This window comes from Sphaerodactylus townsendi, linkage group LG02 (assembly GCF_021028975.2).
Source record: "Sphaerodactylus townsendi isolate TG3544 linkage group LG02, MPM_Stown_v2.3, whole genome shotgun sequence".
NCBI classification, from domain to species: domain Eukaryota; kingdom Metazoa; phylum Chordata; class Lepidosauria; order Squamata; family Sphaerodactylidae; genus Sphaerodactylus; species Sphaerodactylus townsendi.
Window position 1 is genome coordinate 52,286,518 of NC_059426.1, and position 20,073 is coordinate 52,306,590.

A 20,073-nucleotide genomic window follows, 5' to 3' on the forward strand; every position below is an offset into this window, starting at 1 on the left:
GAAGATGTAAGGTGGGGTTTGGGGCGGGACCTCAGTGGTGTGTAATATACCCTCAAAAGCAGCCATTTTTCGCCAGAGGAACTGATCTCTATCATCTGAAATTCAGCTGTAACTCTGGGAGATCTCCAGGCCCCACTTAGAGGTTGGCAAACCTAAAATGTATTCTGGAAGGGTTGCAAGCTGCCAGCAGTCCATAAGCCTGTGTGCTAACACGGAAAGGGAAGAAGCATCTGAACTGGATAAGAAATTATGGTTGGTATGAGAATGCAGCCACAGTCCTGAAGCATGTGATTCCTGCTGGTCACATAATATTAACACTCTTTCAGTGCTAACACCCGTTATACCATGAGTTCATCTGTGCCTGTAGTCAGCCATTCTGGCAGTCACAGAATACATGGAGGACATGCACCATGTGAGAGAATTGTGTCTCCAGATTTCTCACCATGGAGAAACTCATACACGTATATAGAAAAGACAAGGAAATGGTTTTCCTTTTAGGTAACTGAATGGTTGTATGGATGGCTGTATTATACAGGCATATTCATGACAAAAATTGTTAGTTGTGGATACGCTTTAATACTGTCATGTAACATGAGGCATCTCCTTGGATACATAGCAAATACGGGATTCATAGGTGGTATTTATTAGTTCTCTGTCAGGGATGGCAGACTCCCTGGCAGCCGGCAGCTGGGCAGAGGCGTAGCTAGGGGAAATGGATCCTGGTGCAAATTCTGAGTTTTATTTTATATATTTTTTTATTTATTCTTTCGATTTATAAACCGCCCCATCCCCTAGGGGCTTTGCGACCCCCCCCCCCCGGGCAGCCACTGTGATGCTAGAATCCACCCCCAAACAGCATCACTTTCAATGGTGTTTAAACTGAGGAGCCCAGATTCTCCTTTTAAATCCACCTTAAAGGGAGAATTTGGGGTCCTCAGTTAAAACAGCATTGAAAGTGATGCTGTTTGGGGGTGGATTATCCCCCCCCCCCCGAAACAGCATCACTTTCAATGTTTAAACTGGGGACCTCAGATTCTCCCTTTAAATCCATGCCGAAGGGGGTGGATTTAAAATTAGAATCTGGGGAAATGTGGGGGTGCCTGCTGTCAGGGGTGCAATTGTTAAGCTAGCAGCACCAAACTTTCAGGGGGTCTTTAGGAGTTTCTCCTGATGATACCACCCAGGTTTGGTGAAGTTTGGTTCAGGAGGTCCAAAGTTATGGACTCTCAAAGGTGTAACCCCCACCTATTAGCTCCCATTTGAAACAATGTGGGATGCGGGCGCCCCCTTTGAAAGTCCATAACTTTGGACCCCCTGAACCAAACTTCACCTACCTGGGTGGTATCAGGAGGAGACTATTCTGATAATACTACCTTGGTTTAGTGAAGTTTGGTTCAGGGGGTCCAAAGTTATGGACCCTCAAAAGTGTAGCCCCCATCTTCTATTAGCACCCATTGGAAACAATGGGGGATGGGGGCACCCCCTTTGGGAGTCCATAACTTTGGAACCCTTGAACCAAATATCACCAAACCTAGGTGGTATCATCATCAGAGTCTCCCGACAAATCCCTGAAATTTTGGTGCTGCTAGCCTAAAAACTGCACTCTCTGCAGGCCAAAGTTTAGTCATTTCATACATTTTCTTTGATAATTTTTTCCAGTGGTGGTACATTTTCTTTGATGACATTGATGATCATCTGTGTTTCATCAGGATACTCTGGTTTCCTTAGTGCTGTTTGGAAAAATCTCCTGGTGGGAGCAGATTCCTGTCCCATTGCCCTGCCCCCAACCCTGAGCTCTTCATAATCTGGGGCATCTCTAAACAAAAATGATTGGAGAACAATCTGACAGAATGTTAAACATATCTAAATTTTTCAAAGGAACAGTAAGTCATACATAGCAGTCCTGTTGTTGCAATGAGTATGCCTAGTGGATGAACACCAGTGGCTTATTTCCACCCTAACATGTCAACAAAAACAAATTAATAAACAAATACTGTTTTATTTTATTTAATATAACCCAAACTTTAAAAATTTCTTTAATAAAAATGATAGCAGCAAAGACTACATTTAGTTTTCTATTCAGACAACGCTGTTATCTGAATTAGTTTGTGACACTGTGTTTTTTGGTCTGTCACTTGAAATTGTTGTTTTGCTATGAGGTGACCTACGCATTCAACAAGGAACTGTCTAGTCGGAGGATATAATCAATTTCTACAAATGTACTAGAGAAAATAGCTTTCTGGGGTTTTTTTGATGCTTACAGTCCTTACCATTTTCTGTGGTCAGAAAAACCGGGAGCAGAGATATTATTCTGAGAGCTAATGGCATAAGTGCTTCAATCTAGAGAGTTCATTCCAAAGTATATATGTCCTTTGTCCATGAATCTAAGCTTTTGACTCACTTAGATACTGTCAGTTTTGCATTGGAATAAAGAAATATATGGGAGAATTAGATCCAACTTTTTTGTAGAGCCATTCCCATATGATTTGGCCCTCATATGATTGTGGTCTGGGATCATTATATGGGTGGTGTGTGTGTGTGTGTGTGTGTGTGTGTGTGTATACATATACACACATACATTCACACACAGAGATACATATAGTGGTTTCACTGTGTTTTTGGGAAAAGCAGCATCTAATCACCTGACAAAAGTCAGAAGCTACATTTTAAAACAAGTATGTGGGGTCACTTGTATCTTATGTGATATTTTCCATTTGTGGAGTTATACTAGAAAGATAGCATTAGGAATGGGAAAGGGTACTCATTTAGGTCAGGATGCATGTACAAATGGTTCCCATCTGTTTCTAATAAACATGCCCCTGTCTGAATTTAAGATTACATTTGTTTTTTTGGTTTGTTTGTTTTTTGTTCACATTTGGCTAACAGATGGTATAATGTACTAGATGTGTTCTGGCAAAGCAAATTCATGCATATAAATAATAATTATACTAAAAATAACTGAACTGTCACTGGACATCTTAGTAGACTAGAATGCGTATCTTTCAGATTACTTTTCCTTGGGAAACAGAATACGTGATGACTTTTATATAAAAGACTAACAGACAGGAAAGTTGTCATCAGATAAGTGTAATGGTTTGATCGACTAAAATGGTTAGTAAAATTTCAGGTGCAGGGGAAAGTCTTCATTCTTATGCCTTGATTGTGAATTTCCTGAGCATCTGGTATGAAACAGAATGATAGAGTAGATGGACTGATCCGTCAATACTATTCTTGCATTCCTACCTCTTTAAATCCTTCCTGTTTCTTTTTGCATCTGTATATCCAGTGCTGCATAATGAACTGTGGGTCAGATTTAGACCATGAAAGGCAAATCCCTGCTCAGATTACTGAAGCTCATTGGATGACCTTTAGCTAATCATAGTTCACCTTTCTTCATGGATTTACTGTAGTGGTAAAAATGGCGGGGGGTGGGGGTGTGTGGAATCCATGTACAGTGTCTTAAGCTCCTTGAAGAAAGGACAAGATGCCAAAGGAATCTATTTCTTGTTTGAATTCTTCTTTTTTAAAAAAATCATTTTGAATAAAAATGCAATGCAGCAATCTAACAACTCTTGTACGATTAATGGACATTGAATGTTAATGAGCACAGCATTATACTTTCTGCAAAAAAAAAGGTGGGGAATAAATACATTAATTTTTTGGTTTTTTTTTGTTTTTTGGGCTGATCTAAAGCAGCACCATTATTCTTTGTGTTTTAAATGATCTTAGTATAATGATATATTGGAGCTAGCATGTTAAAAAAGATCTTTATTTTTAATACTCCCTTCCTTGTTGTTTTTCAGAATGGAAGAGACAGTGAGGAATTTATTGCAAAATCAAGGATCACCAGAGCCAAATGAAGAGGAACCTGTTAACATAATAAAGGCATATCAGGTAATAGAATACCTGCCAGGGAATGGTGGTGTAATTGAATTATATATTTCTTGCTGATGGCAGATGGTTCAGGGTTTAATACGAAATCTCAGTGCCAGAGACTTGCCAGAGAAAGTACATTTGAGGCAGAAAAAAGCTCCTGACAGCAGACAGAAAGAGCCACCAAAGTGGGAGACATAAAGAGAGCTGACTAACTGGTGACTATCAGTGCCATTCTAAGCAAAGATACACCCTACTAAGTCCACTGACTTCAACTGACTTGGAAGAGCATTACTCTATTTAGGATGGGCATTGTTAGGACTTTGTTAGCTGGCACATGTAGGACCCTAGCAGTGGAGGCATACAAATAGGATCTGTAACTGTCCACTGAACCAGGGTCATCTACCACAGCAAGTGGCAGCCCCATGTAGTATCCCTGGTCCTAGTTAGCAGCCTGTGAAGGGCCTGCTCCTTCCCTGCCTTCCTCTGTCAAGCAGGCATGGAAGCAGGAGGCAGGTGTAATGATTATCAACACTTAACCTTATTTCCTGCAAGAAAGGCTGCTGCCCACGAGGAGTTAAGTCAGGACAGTTTGTGATTGGCTGACTGAGAAAGGCAGAAGTCTTTAGGCGGTGTGAGCAGATTTTGAGGGAAGTTCTAATCTGAGTGCCAGAGTTAATGGATGGGGTGTCTGTCTCTATGGAGTGTGCTATAGCTCCAGCCCTGGCTAATTTATTCATGAATAAATTGGAGGTAGACTTCATTCAAAATATAGACCAGAACCCCTTTAGGTCATACATTTTGGTTATAAGCGCTTCATTGATGACACTTTCATCATTTTCTTACAGAAAGATTTTTTGAATCCATTCACTGATTGGTTAAATCAAACCCATCATACCATCACAGGGGTCTGCAACCTGCAGCTCTCCAGATGTTCATGGACTACAATTCCCATCAGGCCGTGCAAGCATGGCCAATTGGCAATGCTGGCAGGGGCTGATGGGTATTGTAGTCGATGAACATCTGGAGAGCCACAGGTTGCAGACCCCTGTACTATCAGGTTCACTAGATCTGCACATGAACAATATACTGATTTTTTGGACACAACAGTTTATAAAAATAACTCTAATCAGTTGCCATTCAAACCCTTTCAAAAGCCCTTGGATAGGAATGCAGGATTGCATGAATAGAGCAGTTCAGACATGAGACCAGGGGCATACCACCCGTGGGGACATGGTGGGAACAAATGTCCCCGGGTGCAACAGCAGAGGCACAAAATGCCCCCCACCTCCTCCTCCACCCCAGCTCGTGGAGGCGTGGGGGCCAGGCGTGGGGGCGGCTCAGATGGTGGCAGGCCGCTTCCTGGGCCACTTCCTGGGATTGTGGCAAGAGGCGTGCAGGGCTACTTTCAAGTACAGGCAGAAAAGCAGGATGGGACTCATGCAAGTTGAGAACTAAAGCTGCAGCCGGCGCCAGTTGGAGGTGGGGGGGCGGGGGCGCTGGGATTGCTTACTCCATCCTGGGAATTGTAGCTGTGTGAAGGCACTGGGGATCTCTAACAGAGAAGTCATTATCTCCATTGCCAAATTACAATTCTCAGGATTCTTTGGGGGAAGACAAGAAAATGAAGCTGTATAAGACAGACAGACATTTGTTATGCACAGGGTCTCCTGGAGATACTGTTGGCTTTTAAGCTGGGTAACTGCATGATGCATGGATAGAAATCCAGTCTGTACAATTAATATACCAGTGATGGCAAACCTTATTGAGACCAAGTGCCCAAATTGCAACCCAACCCCCACTTATTTATCGCAAAGTGCCAACCCGACAACTTAACCTGAATGCTGAGGTGTTAGTTTTGAAAAGACTGTTTGGCTCCCTCTTCCTCCACCCCACCTGCTCGAGCAGGGGCCAGCCTGCTATAGTTTCCAATGAGTCCCACGTGCACCGCTCTGTGCCTCTCTAGCATCTCTGCCTCCTCTGCACCACCCGTCCCTCTCAGGCACCAGGCCCGCCAGCCAAGTCCTCCCTTCTTACCGCAGTGCGTGCATGTCGTGCTCAGTGCCCCAGGCCAGCCTAGATATATGTGTGTGTGGGGTGTGTGTGTGTGTGTGATTTTCCGCACCCACATAATGAACTCTGTGTGCACGTGCCCACAGAGAGGGCTCCAAGTGTCACCTCTGGCACCTGTGCCATAGGTTCGCCATCACTGTAATATACTGAAGGAGTTCCACATCATCCCTGCAGGGCTGGGCAAGGAAAGATTACCAGCAAGGGTAATAGTTCTTGTATGGCAGTGGTGCCATCTCACCTCTTGGAGGAGGAGCAAAGTTCCTTGGAGGAGCAAAGTTGCTATATTTTACTGTACCTCAAGGATACAAGCACATCTTCTGTCCTTCACACCTACTGTAAAGAGATGAAGGGATCCCCACCTCCTTTGAGGCATGGAAGACCCCCTCAACCATTCCCCATTCTATTTCCCAAGAGGCTGTGCCATGGGGAAGCAACCTGCAATTTCTCTAAATGTATGGGGATGGGGCTTTTGACAGCTGTCACTCTGTGGGAGGGTGATTGGGGACACTGTGGGTGCCGAGCTTACTCTTGAGTCAGCCTGGGCTGATGCATGCATTTTCCCAGAGGGGATCCCCCATCCATCCTGGGCCGCCTGCCATGGCTCCCTGCCCCCCCACCAAGCACACAGAGGTCTCCCTGGTGCCGATGACCATTGCTCCCCCAGGAGGTAGGGAAATTTTTGCAGAGTTTCAAAGTTTTTAGGGTGGGTGGGTGAGCGGGACTTTACTCCCGAGGAGACGTCCACAGAGGCTGCGATGCAAAGGCATGGTGGGAGCTTCCCCTTGAATGCCAGCTGGTTTGAATTCTTTGGAGAGGGGTGGGGGGCGCGTGGAAACGGGATCCTGGCAAGAGTCATATGGGTCTACTCACAAGTAATGGCAGAAAAGTGGACTAGAGCAAGTCGAAAAGTGAAGTGCCAGGTGATCGGGAGCAACAGCCGCAGAAGGCCATTGCGTTCACATCCTACATGTGAGCTCCCAAAGGCACCTGGTGGGCCACTGCGAGTAGCAGAGAGCTGGACTAGATGGACTTTGGTCTGATCCAGCTGGCTTGTTCTTATGTTCTTATGTTCTTATGAAGTGCCAGTCGGTGCCAGTTGCAGGGCTTGTGGAGGGCAGGAGGTGGCCTGCAGGGAGGCAGGGGGTGGCTCGATGGCCCAGGAGTCACCCTGCTACTGCAGTGCACATCTGAGCCGTCCCCACCTCTGAGCCTCGCCCCCGAGCACAGGAGGTGTGTGCCTGGTGGAGCAGTTGTCCCCGGGCACCATCCCCCCCCCATACGTCTCTCCATGAGACCCACTGAACCTTCTGCAAACCAGATTGTAGGCCATTATAAATGTTGAAATTGCATTGCATGCCAATATACCATCACTACTAGATGCTTTACACATCCAGTCACAGGCTTTAAATTGGATATTAGACATTTTTCCAATTGCGATACTCAAGCCTGCCTATATGTCCTATTGTGTGAATGCAATTTTGCTTATGTAGGTATGACCCAGAGGCCTTTGAAATTATGCGTTTTAGAGCATATTTCAGACCTGAAGAATGGCCATTTAAGTTCTCCTTTATTAGAGCATTTTCAGGAACATCACCTTCCCTACAATGACATCAAATTTCTTGTGTTTTATAAATATGACAAGACACACAGAGTGGTTGATATTAAAAACCATTTATTACAACAAGAATTGAAATGGATTTGACGTTTAAAAACATACACAAGGATAGACTTTAATGTGGATATAGATTTTTCATGCTTTGTTTAAATAAGCTAGTTTATGTTGTGTAAGTGTGGTTTAAGCATGGTTTCTTTAAAATTCTTAATTCATGTATAAAACTAGCGCAGCTATCAGTAATTGTATTACATTCAACAGACGAAACTATTTAACTGTGCAGGGTTAAGTCCCATGGATTAAGTATAATATTATATGTAAAAGAAAGAAGGCATTGTTATTAATGCTGTTACGAACTCAATTGTTACATGTATAGGGTTAAGTCTCATGGATGGTTAAGTCCTAAACAAGGGTTTTTTTGCCATTCACTGAAGAAGAAATGAAACCTAGGAGAATTACCGTGGACTAGGACTGATGGATGGCTATAGACAGCTTGTGTCCTTGAACCTTGTAGTGTTGCAAGGAGAAGTATTTGAGGACTCTAGTGAAGACTATTTGGATATTGCCTTTTGAAAGCATTGGAATTTACTTCATGCAAATAAGACATGCTTGTTTTCTTCATAATGAAGTGTTTTTGAGTGGTCTGTAGTAGCAATTTGATGAAACTGGAGTGACTTTCCCTATTGAAAAACAGAGGCATTTTTAATAGTGTCATATTACTATGCCGCATGGCATAGTGGTTAAGTGCTTGCACTGCCACTCATATGGTCAAGAGTCCGAGCCCCCTATGGGTCAGATGTCCTGGCAGCTGGCTCATGGTCAACTCAGCCATCCACCCATTTCATGGTTAGTAAGTGAGTTCCTAGGCCAGGGAGTAAAGAATAGCTGGGGAAAACAATGGCAAACTACCCCACAAAATGTCAGCATGCAGAAGTAGGCTTTATTGCCTTTACTGTTCTCCACAGCATCTTACATCAATTGGAAAGTGACTGCTGATAGTGGGAGGTGGGGTGTCAGAATGGTATGCCATTTAATTCTAAGCAGAGTCACACTATTGGATTTAGAAGGATGAAACTATGTTTATAATAGGTCTGTGAACTGGATGCCTATAGGCTAAATGACATGTTACAGATTTTGTAACCACAAATCGTGTTGGGTTCAAATTTGCTGTTCCACCGGCAGAATGTTGGAGGTGGAGAGAGTATTTTTGCCCTTTCCCTGTTCTATGGCACACCACACAAGTAACTCCTCTAGTGGCCTGAGAGTCCCATGGGCACCAGGAACAGAATATTAGAAGATTCAGTGGGAAAGCAGCAAGGTGTGAAGTCAGGAAAGTCCCACTCCGCAAGCTCCATTCCATTCATGATACTTTGAATCCAATCAACTATGTGTTTCCTTTTTCATTTCTTCCTGAACTATAGTTTATATCATATACAAATATATTCAGATTTTATTAAGGGATTATTCAATTAATATTATTTATGGTGCAGATGTATGCAGACCTACTCCAATTTAAGTCTACTGATTTCAGCGGACATAGACTGGAGGAACTCTGTGCAGCATTGCAGTATAAATCAGCTGAAAAATTTCTTTAATTGGGTAACAGGCCTTTTGTTTGTTGTTTTCCAAGCCTTATAACTGTGAGGGCATCTTAAAATATAACTTGCCAGCAAGTTAAATGATGACATTCAAAAACAAAACAGAAGTTTGGTCAAATACTATAGGAATTAAAAAGTGTGATTATCTCCAGTATGTCTCTTAGCAAGCCCTATATTATTTGGAACCATGATAAGTTATTTTTGCTGCCTGTTCAAATTAATATTTGAGTATTCATAAAAGGTACTTCTTTGCAATAAACACTTTTGATCTATTGACCACTAGCTGCACATTTGTTTCCCCCTCCCCCCGAAACCTAATTATTGTTTGGGGATTTATAAAACTGAGTTGTTATTACAATATCAATATGCTTTACACTATAATAAATATTGCTGCTAATGAACTTTAAATGTTGCACTGTAGTCATGTCTCTGGAATAGTAATCAGATGAACACCAGAGCATGCATGCATTGTTTTCATTAAATTCTATTAGGTTTCACTGGGTTTTCTTCTTAAAATGAGAAGTTCTGTGGCATTTTAGTTGTAGTAAATATCTAAGGTACATTGGAAACTGAATTTTGAGAAGGGATGGCACAATTTCTGTTATATAAATTATTTTGTTGTGATAGGGGATAACAAATAGAACTATGCTTGGTTCCTTTTGAATTGATTTAATATCGCTCTGAGACAACAGGGAACAATAAACATAAAGAACAAGGTTAAATGTAACATCTTTTGAGACCTTCTTGCAAGGTTGTAGGTAAGGAGGGGGTTCTCGTTTTCAACCCCCCATGACATTTCCGAAGCTCTGCCCCTGTTTGTGATTTTATAAATTTTTTCAGTGTTTTTCGGTTTTTAGCCTGCAAGGGGCGTGGCTAGCAGCACCAAAATTTCAGGAATTTTTCGGGAGACTTTCTTGATGATACCACCCAGGTTTGGTGAGCTTTGGTTCAGAAGGTCCAAAATTATGGACTCCCAAAGGGGGTGCCCCATCCCCCATTGTTTCCAATGGGAGCTAATAGGAGACGGGGGCTACACCTTTGAGGGTCCATAACTTTGGACCCTCTGAACCAAACGTCACCAAACCTGGGTGGCACCATCAGGGGAGTCTCCTAAAAATACTCTGGAAGTTTGGTGCTGTTAGCTTAACAATTGCATCCCTGACAGCAGGCACCCCCAAATTTCCCCAGATTCTCCTTTTAAATCCACCCCCTTCGGCATGGATTTAAAGGGAGAATCTGAGGTCCCCAGTTTAAACATTGACAGTGATGCTGTTTCAGGGTGGGGGATAATCCACCCCCCAACAGCATCACTTTCAAAGCTGTTTTAATTGGGGACCCCAGATTCTCCCTTTAAGGTGGATTTAAAAGGAGAATCTGAGCTCCCTATTGAAAGTGATGCTGTTTGGGGTGGATTCCAGCATCACAGCGGCTGCCCATGGGGGGGGGGGCACAAAACTCAGATTTTGTACCGGGCTCCATTTTCCCTAGCTATACCTCTGCCCAGAGGGAAGGGCAGAAAGGACTGCCGGCTGGGAGCCCAGCCGGTGGGGGTGGCGGCAGGGGAGTCTGCCCTCCGTTGCCTCGGAGTGCTGCTTTTATAAGCACTGAGGCCGGGGGCAGGGCTTGGGGAGGTGTGACCACGGCCCCAGGAGTGGTCCCGCCCCCGACCCCCCCTATAAAAATCTATACCTATGTCACTGCCTTCATGTATGATCCCTTAAGTATGGGTCATGCCTTTCATAATGGCTTGATTAGTTTTTTTTCCCCGTTAATATTTTTTATTGTTTTCTACATAGGTTAATAAATCTAACAATGAGCAAACGTTGTACCATTTCTTTAGTTATGAAGGGTGTATCTTATTTATTAAGCCTATGTTGTAGGAAGGGATCAAGTAACATCTTTCAGTGCAACACCACCAAGCAAATAAAGAGGAGATGAGGTGGACTTACTTTGCCTCAGTGATCAGCATTTGTACAAAACCAATGATGCCATTTGCAAGGGCGTCGCAGTGCATTTGTACTTGGATTTTTGTACTTGGATTATCCTAATAGGGTACTTGGATTGTCCTAGTAGTATCCTGTATAGTCTGTGATTGTAGCTTCCATTTCTGATAAGTGAATGGATCCAGTTTGCAAAAACAAGAATGCAAGATTGTCCATTATTAGATTTTGTGCCCAAGTGTTCTTCTCAAGGACAGCGAAAGCTGCAGGGGAGGCAGCAGCTGAATTTTAGTCTTCCCAAGCATACAGCTCCCCTCTGTGCATAATTTGATAGCTATATCATGAGACTTCAGTTTGGAAGCTCTTCCTGGAAATGGATTTTGATTCCAATGTGTATCCCCTGTGATCTTGAGTAAGCCATACAATCTCTTCCTGTGTAACACATTTTCCTACCTGAAAAATGAATGAAATACTATTTTACACCTCTCCAGAGAAGCAGAACAAGGTACTTTTGTTGGTGTCTGCAAAATATATGTTCAGAGCAAGGACTTTGATGTTCCATTATAAACTTGAAAGGAGGCTTGTTTTTTGAAGGTTTGATGTGGCATGCAAAACTTTTTTTTATTAAAAATGAACTAGTTTCAAGTGAAAATGAGAAAGATAAACAGACTTGCTTTCATTTCTGAATTAAATCAATATGAACATTTGGTAGGCAAAACACAGAGAAACAAAAGCTGTTCATTTGGCACCTCCTTGCTTCATATTTGAAGCTTATACTGTGCATCAGCAGCACTTGCAGGGACACGGGGTATGTGTGGAAAGATAAAATAATAGGTTTGTTTTAAAGATAAAATAATAGAAGAAGAAGAAGAAGAAGAAGAAGAAGAAGAAGAAGAAGAAGAAGAAGAAGAAGAAGAAGAAGAAGAGGAGGAGGAGGAGGAGGAGGAGGAGGAGGAGTTTGGATTTGTATCCCCCCTTTCTCTCCTGCAGGAGACTCAAAGGGGCTTACAGTCTCCTTGCCCTTCCCCCCTCACAACAAACACCCTGTGAGGTGGGTGGGGCTGAGAGAGTTCCAAAAAGCTCCCTGCTCTCTAATCTGTCCAGGTCATTTTGAATTCTGACTCTATCCTCTGGGGTATTAGCTACCCCTCCTAATTTGGTGAAGAAGAAAATACCCCTTGCAAAGATTATTGGGTTTGGGGAATGATGAGTGAGACATAATCTCTCCATGTTCTTTGTGAGCAGTTTTGGCTGAAGTGAGAGCTCTTTTCAACCAAGAGAGAAATTGCTTTGTTCCCCTTGTTCCCAGCAACTTTCTGTGTCCCATGGCATTTTGTTCAAAAGTCTCCCATGACTCCGAGCATCTTAGGAAACCAATTTGGGAAGCTAAGGGTCAGAAAGAGACCAGAGAACCTCCTGCTCATGTGTTGTATGATCCAACCATATTTTTAAGACTGAGTTTTAAATACCATGGTCATTCTGGCCTGTGGGCTGAAAATAGAGTAGATGAGGGACTTGAGGGTAGGTACAGCTATATTTCCAGCATGTTTAGAACAATCAGAGCATTAGCAGCCTCTGGGAAGGGGACAGTTTCTAACATCTGGCGGTTGTCTTGGTGACTGCCTGCCTAGATGTGGTATTTTGGTCAGTTTTGTCTCCAGTGCCCATATTTAGTGGCCACTAACAGAAGGTTGAGATGTTTGCAGTTAGCAGTTGAAGGGAGTGGGTTTTTTTAAAGATTCTTTTTCTGGTTCCTGTTTTTTGGTGGCTTATATTATATTTTGCTTTATAGTTTTTTTAAAAAATTATGCAGAGATATTGAATATTCACAGTCTGTAAATTGCCCGAGGCCCTTTGGGAACGATGGGATAGAACAGTTAAACAAATAAATACACTTTCCCATAATAGTTTGAAATAATTAGGCAGTTCTTCAAGTGGTGTTTCCTGTGCATGTGTCTGTGTTCATCCTCCAACAAGAGGAAGAGAACTTTGTGACTGGGATGGTGTCATGCATGATGACTCCACCCACAGGGGAGTGAATGGAGCCCAAATTATTCAGGTATGTGTGGATAGTGTTAACATGGAACCAGTTTTGGTTAGTTAAATCAAGATAAATATGGCATAATTCTGTTGATTTCACTGGAATTATTCTGAATTTCTCTCAGTGTAATTGTGAGTACAGTTTGGGTTCTAAAGCTTCACTGAAATGTAGAAATGTTAATGCTCCCAAATCCCCACAGAAGACACACAGCTTGTGATGCATTTCATCTCCAATGTAGATTTCTCTGCAGGAAATTATATATTTTTAAAAAACCTTTGGAATCCTGATATATAGCGGCTCAGAAATGAATACAAATTATACACAAGCAAATATATAAGTCTGTAGAGAGAGTTGTGTTGCTAGTTTATTACAGTGTACTTCCACTTACATGCATGTACATATTTTAAAGTATTGTTTGATCTGTGATATTAAAAACATTGCTTCCCAAGTAACATTATGAGGAGGGGATTTTTTTCCTTGTGAAAATCTATTTTTAAAATATGGCCATTGATTTCGCTTTAATTTTTCAACACAGTTCAGCCCCTGCTGTTTTTTATTGCACACCACAGAGTGGTGCTCTTGTAGAAGGATGGGGCAGTTTGGGGCAACACTGCCTGCCACGGAGCATACACAGAGTGAGATTATGTAATTTTGCAGAAACTTCCTCCTTTGATTAAAACAGAATTCAAAATTGAGTCTAAATTCCTAAAGAGAGGGATTGGCAGATTTCGGGGGAAACTGGATAAAGAGGAATTGAGGAGCAACACTATTCCTAAGTAATTCTGGCTACAATAATTCAGCTGATACTAACTGACAGTAACTGTATTGTCTCAAGGAAACTATGTTATAAGCTAATCAGTGATATCAGTATAGATGTCACATGTTTAAAGAGAAACTTGTTTTCAGTACTGCCCTCAGTAGGTATAAGTTTGAGAATTTAATTGAGATTTCAATAACGAAATTTAAATTTTATAATATAATGTAATGTAATTTTTTCTTCTTAGTTTGCAGTAAGGAGGTTGGTTTTCAAGATGGTAAATAAAAAGCTGAATTTCAACTTGTTCATTGGCATCAGGGCAGAACTTGTCAGTCTCTGATTGGTGCTATGTGATACCATGTATTGTAATCATCATCCAACAGGATTTATGGCCAGTCTCTCTCTCTCTCTCTCTCTCTCTCTCTCTCTCTCTCTCTCTCTCTCTCTCTCTCTCTCTCTCTCTCTCTCTCTGTGTGTGTGTGTGTGTGTGTGTGTGTGAGAGAGTATTTGTATAAATGAAAGCCTGTTCCAAGTACACAAGCAAGAAATAATGCCACTGGAATAAAACTGGAACTTGAGCTGCATACTAGAAGAAGAAGAAAAGTTTGGATTTATATCCCCCCTTTCTCTCCTGCAGGAGACTCAAAGGGGCTTACAATCTCCTTGCCCTTCCCCCCTCACAACAAACACCCTGTGAGGTAGGTGGGGCTGAGAGAGCTCCAAGAAGCTGTGACTAGCCCAAGGTCACCCAGCTGGCGTGTGTGGGAGTGTGCAGCCTAATCTGAATTCCCCAGATAAGCCTCCACAGCTCAGGTGGCAGAGCTGGGAATCAAACCCGGTTTCTCCAGATTAGATACATGAGCTCTTAACCTCCTACACCACTGCTGCTCCTACTAGGTGAGAATAGGCTAGGAGTTAAAACTGGGTAACAAAGAAGGCATAAACCATTCACCTCTTTTGTTAGGTACTTCATAGTGCTCAAACTGAGCTGTGATTTAGAATGAGAATGACATTTCAGGTGTGACTTGGATGTAGGCAGAAATGAAAGTGGCTCCTGATATCAGGCAGAAGTGAGGAAGAAGTAGCTGGTAGAAGTAAGTCTTGTACATTGCATGAGTGCTGCCTGGATGAAAGAACAGGAGGCTTATTAAGTACAGAGAAAGTGTCGATCCCACTGGGCTCTTATGAGTGAGTAAAGGTTGAATGTCAGCAGAGTTTATCAGGGGATGTATTTCTTAATTTTGAAGTTCTTTACTGCTAATTAGGATGTTGACTCCATTGGAAGGAGCCCACCTTATGTACACCAGGCCATACCATTTTTGGTTCACAAATCCTGCCACACTGCCTGAACCCGTGTTCGGAGACCAAAGTATTTGCTCCTTTTAACTTTTCTGGTTGTCCTGATATTTCTTGTCTAGTTTCAAATGCATAAATTATGGCAACAGCACTTAGTCAGATGTGGATAATTGTCTCCTACCCTCACAAAGGTTTCTATCAAACCCTTGTAGCCATCCAAACTCTCATTAGACTACATTTGAAGAGCGTAGTCGAGAGATAAAAAGAGTATTTTTCACTATCAGCTTTAATAATAGTATCTCCCTGTTTAACACATTTAATTAACGTTCGTATTGAACTTTTCTTGATTCTTCATTTTACTCTGCAGCTTCATTTTGCTCAAAACACCTCTTAGAATTGAATGTTTTTTTTCGCAGAAGTAAATGTTGCTGAAAGATAGAAGAGGCAATAAAAACATCATCAGAAAATTTATTAATGTGGCTTAACAGAGCTGTTCAATAGAGATGATAGCCTGCAATATTTAGAAGTGTTTTGAGTGAAGACTAATGTGAAGTGGATTTAGACTGATATGCCAGTGGTCATAGGTTTGTATTACAAATATAAGAAAACACTTTGTTCTCTTATCCACCACAGATATTTAATCTAGGGAATTTTGCTGTGTACTCTGCGTGCATTTTGTAAGTCAAATGCCGAGTCAAGTGTGTGTTTTTGCCTGACAGTCATAATATTAAGCTGAACAATTTAGTGGGAGGGCTTTCTCTGAAACCTGCCAGTGTATTTGAATTCTTTTATTTTGCTTCACATTTGGCCAGATTGCATTGATCAAAAACGGTTAGCTATATAAAAAATATTCTTGCACTTGCTGATGGCAGGTCTAAAGTAAAGGCATTTTCTGTTCTGCTCTGTTGCCATCAGAATGCAAAGGCAATAAAAAAAAAACCCTGAAGCCTCCATATGTAAGGTTCAAATCAGAAAAGTAATTTTATACGGTCTTCATTCTTAGAAGGTGGCTTGCTTAGGATTTCAGTAACAGCAAGCAGTTTAGTCATAGCCTTAATAGGCTGAGACGATTTCCATTAGTTAAGGGGGAAAGATGTATATTTAAAAATCAACTCAGAAACACTGAGATTTTAGAAGCCTCATCATCATACCCTCCACATAGAACTAAAGACAAGCTTGAAATTCACCAGAGATTCCGACATGTACCTTGGAATTGGAGTATATAAAATGCCTTTTTGTACTTCAAGTATCCCTGAGCTGGAAAAGGTAAGAAAGGAGATTAAAAGGTCTATGCTAAAATTCAGGGGCACGTTTAAGAGTGGCTGTGCTTGGAAATTCTGAATTGGGCCATAACAGACTAATCTAAACAATGTCTAAGGACAATAAGACCTTGGGAACAAAATAGATGACTCTGAGAATATAGGAAGACTTAAGAATTAGCTGCAAATTGCTAAAGCCATTTGTGCATAGCATAGTTCTCCTTCCCTTCCCCCCTTTAAGCTAGCAGCATGAAGATCCCTCACGATAAAATTGTAAGTTACCATACATAAGCTGATTCCTTTCTTTATATATACTGGCTCCTCACCTCACATGTTCTTTATCTTCATCTGTCCACTGAATAAATCATGGTTTGTGCCTTGTGCAGAATAAAGCTAAATATTATTCACTGAGAGCCAAATAGTATACTTTCAATTCACAGAGATACCATACTTGGCACAATACTGAAGGTTTGGTTGCCATAGGGCAATTTTGTATAATTTGCCAGGATTTGTGCTTAGTGAATATGTGATTTTTTTAAACAAGATAATAATGAGAATTTCAAAAGCAATTTTGAGGGGGTTAAAATTGCCAGCCAACCTATCCCCTAAGGCTGACAGAGACAATCTATTCAACCCTTCCCTGTAGTTCTCTCCTCTTCTTTTGTTATTTTTCTCTGCCCCATCCATTATGCTTGCTTTGCATCACACATTTCTCATCTTCCCCTTTTATCTCATGCAGCTGTTGTGCCAACACTTCAAGTCTTGGCATCCCTTTTCTCCTTGTCTTCTTCTCTCCCCCTTTTCTTCTCTCCATCTTTATAAGCCCAAACCTCATCTTTCTCCTTCTGTAACTCTTTTTCCAATCCGTATTCTCTCTCCAATTTTAGCCCATTCAAAATGGCGTCCAATCTAACCATAAATTAGAGCAAAGGCGCTCCTGAATCTTCTTAGTTATTAGCTCAGTTAAGACATCATGCAAGACTAAGGTTTAATTAAGCTAACTATGGTTCGTTTAATTAGTAATTGATTGATAATTAGTTGTTTGGTTAGTAAAAATTGTGGGTGCATTTGAATGTAGTCTAGCTATAAGTAAACCCAATTTTAGTTGGGGAAGGGGGCCTAAGGGACATCTAAAACATCCCAAACACTCCTAAAATTCCAGGAGTAACAAAAAACCAAATCCTGAATTTTTGGGAGTGTTTTAGGTTTAGGGAAGGAGCTGGTGGTAGGGAGTTCAAATCTATCCATAAAGAATAATGGCGCTATTATTTCCTATGGACAGTAGACATAGCATGTAGAATAGGTCTACAAGGTTAGTTGTTAGTCAGCATCTGTAGTCCTTTTAGATATAAAGAACCATTATTTTCTGCAGGAGTACATCTATCCTTCAGTTTTCAGAGTCCAGGTTTTCCCACAGAAAATAACAGTGAAATTTAAAGTGTAGGAGATGTATCCAAACATCTGCATGGTGATGCCAGCTTCTTCTCTCTCCCTCCCTCAGTGTCTGCTCCTATTGCTTCTGGGAGGGAATAGGAACCCCACAACCCCTCCAAAATCCTGCAATGTGAAGGAGAGTTCTGGAAATTTGGGATAAGGAAAAACATACCCTTCCAAAAATCTGCATCTGAAATTGATACAGAATCTTTTGAAGTGTGAACCCCTAGTAAGTAAATGTCAAACCAGAATCCAGAGATTGTATCTGATTTAGTAATCTTAGTAAGGCTTAGTTCAATTAATGTTTCAATGAATCTATGGCCCTTTCCGCACACGGGCGGAATCGCACCTCCACCGGCATGAATTATGCCGGCATGAATCATACTGGTGGAGGCTCGGGGACCATTCGCACACTAGCGTGCGAGCGGCCCCATCTTTCCCCTCAGCGGCTTCATATGGAGCCGCCTCCGGTCGCCCCCCTCCACTCACCGTCCCATCCAGCTTCACTCTGGAGGGCTGCAGGGACCTGCCCACGCTGCCCTCCTGTGCAAACAGCAGCCCAAGGACGGTGTTTTTGCTGTCTCTGGGCCGCTGTATTACGCCCCTGTGGAAAGGGCCTAAAATTAATTTGTGAAACCAAGATATGTCCCAAATCTAAGCTGTTGCCTTATGGAAGTGTAGTGTAGCTAAAGAGCTAATGTGACTAGGAAAGAAAGGACTTTCTACAGTGGTAAGTGGAGGATGTGACCAGACCTTTCAAACACCTTAGTTTTCGAACATAGTTTTGAGATATTCCATTAAAAGCAGATATGGTTATTCTTTTGCTTCCCTCCCCCCCCCCTTCCTTTTTGACTGTACATAGCAACTGTTTGTCCCTCATCTAAAGGGAAGATTCAGATTATAGCCATCTGGTACTGAATAATGAAGTGCTACAAGTTAATAAAGAAGGGCAAGCTTCTAAAATATGCAGATCTGCGCAGAGTAAAAAATAGGATTGCTGAGTTTGTACAGCACAGTTGTCTGTCTGAAATGGGTTGCCCTTTACAGGTGCTGAAAAGCTACACTGATAGATGATAAACTCCCAGTCTGAATCTGGCTTCTTTCTAAAGTTCTAATCTCTTTCTCCAGCTTTGTTCAATAATAAGTGAAGGATGCTTCGTAAATCACAGAAATGAACATCAGTGAAAATATTCGTGCAGTTGCTGCAGTGAAACTAACATATGCATCCCCTTACTTGGGCTTATTGTTCCTTAAGTGTAAGTCTTTCCTTTTGTTCAGAGAACTGGAAGATGAGAATGATGATATGCATTAAAAGGACCTATCATTCTGACTACCAGAACAATTGACGGTAATTAAAAATAATAAAAATCATGATGGCATTTTTACTAAGTAGGAAGATGAATATTTATGGCATTCAGGACTTGTTTCACTGTCAGCCCAGCTCTCTGACAGATTTCAGTCAAGGCCTAACATGGTGGCACTTCAGAGATTATTTGTGATTTATGGCTTGATTTACGATAATTTGTAGTTCCACACATTGTAAGATGTGTTTATGCCAGACTGGTAGATTGCTCAGCCTGATTTAAGAGTGGCATGGAGTTCCAAAACAATGTGAGTTATTAGGAACATAAGTATGATAGAGTTTGAACTAGAAATAACTGTCTTGCCAAGCATTTTGAAGAGAAAATATTTTAAGTGAGCATGATTTAGTGGCCTTGTCAAGTATATTATCTTGAACAGGACAATGTTAGCTGCCTAAAATGCTGATTGTGCTTAAGATGTAGGGCTAAGATTAGTGTCTTTTGTTTGATGATACCTAAAGGCTAACAATTGGAATAGTTTAGACATGGACTGAGTGTACCATAAGTTTACTCTCAAGTAAGAAACATTCTACTGCAAAGCATTACAGTAGATCATGTATCCCTTCATGCCATGGTATGATTTTTTTTCTTTTAGATTACAGATCCAGGGAGCAGGCAGAAATATAGTGTGTAAAAAACCTCAAGACATCAGACCTTATGGCACAAGATATGGTACAGCTACTGTAATGAAGCTTAACAGGTCTGGGGTTAGCCAATCTCCATTTGGAAGGCCCAAGTATCTCTGGAGCACTATGTTCCATCCTGTTGATTTTCCTGGTGGAAGAAAGACAGGATGGGATATAAATGAAACAAGTCCATGGCATGTTCT

The 20,073-nt window shown here is 41.6% G+C and overlaps 1 protein-coding gene across 4 annotated transcripts in view; it reads left to right on the forward strand.

Moving 5' to 3' along the window:
• The window catches only part of NCKAP5 (NCK associated protein 5), a 718,925-nt gene that overhangs the window by 444,262 nt on the left and 254,590 nt on the right, over window positions 1-20,073 (forward strand). For all 4 annotated transcript variants that reach the window (XM_048483952.1, XM_048483947.1, XM_048483949.1 and 1 more), the window contains one exon: window positions 3,804-3,894. In XM_048483952.1, coding sequence (XP_048339909.1) covers window positions 3,804-3,894 — 91 coding nt within the window. The remainder of the gene's footprint in view (window positions 1-3,803; window positions 3,895-20,073) is intronic.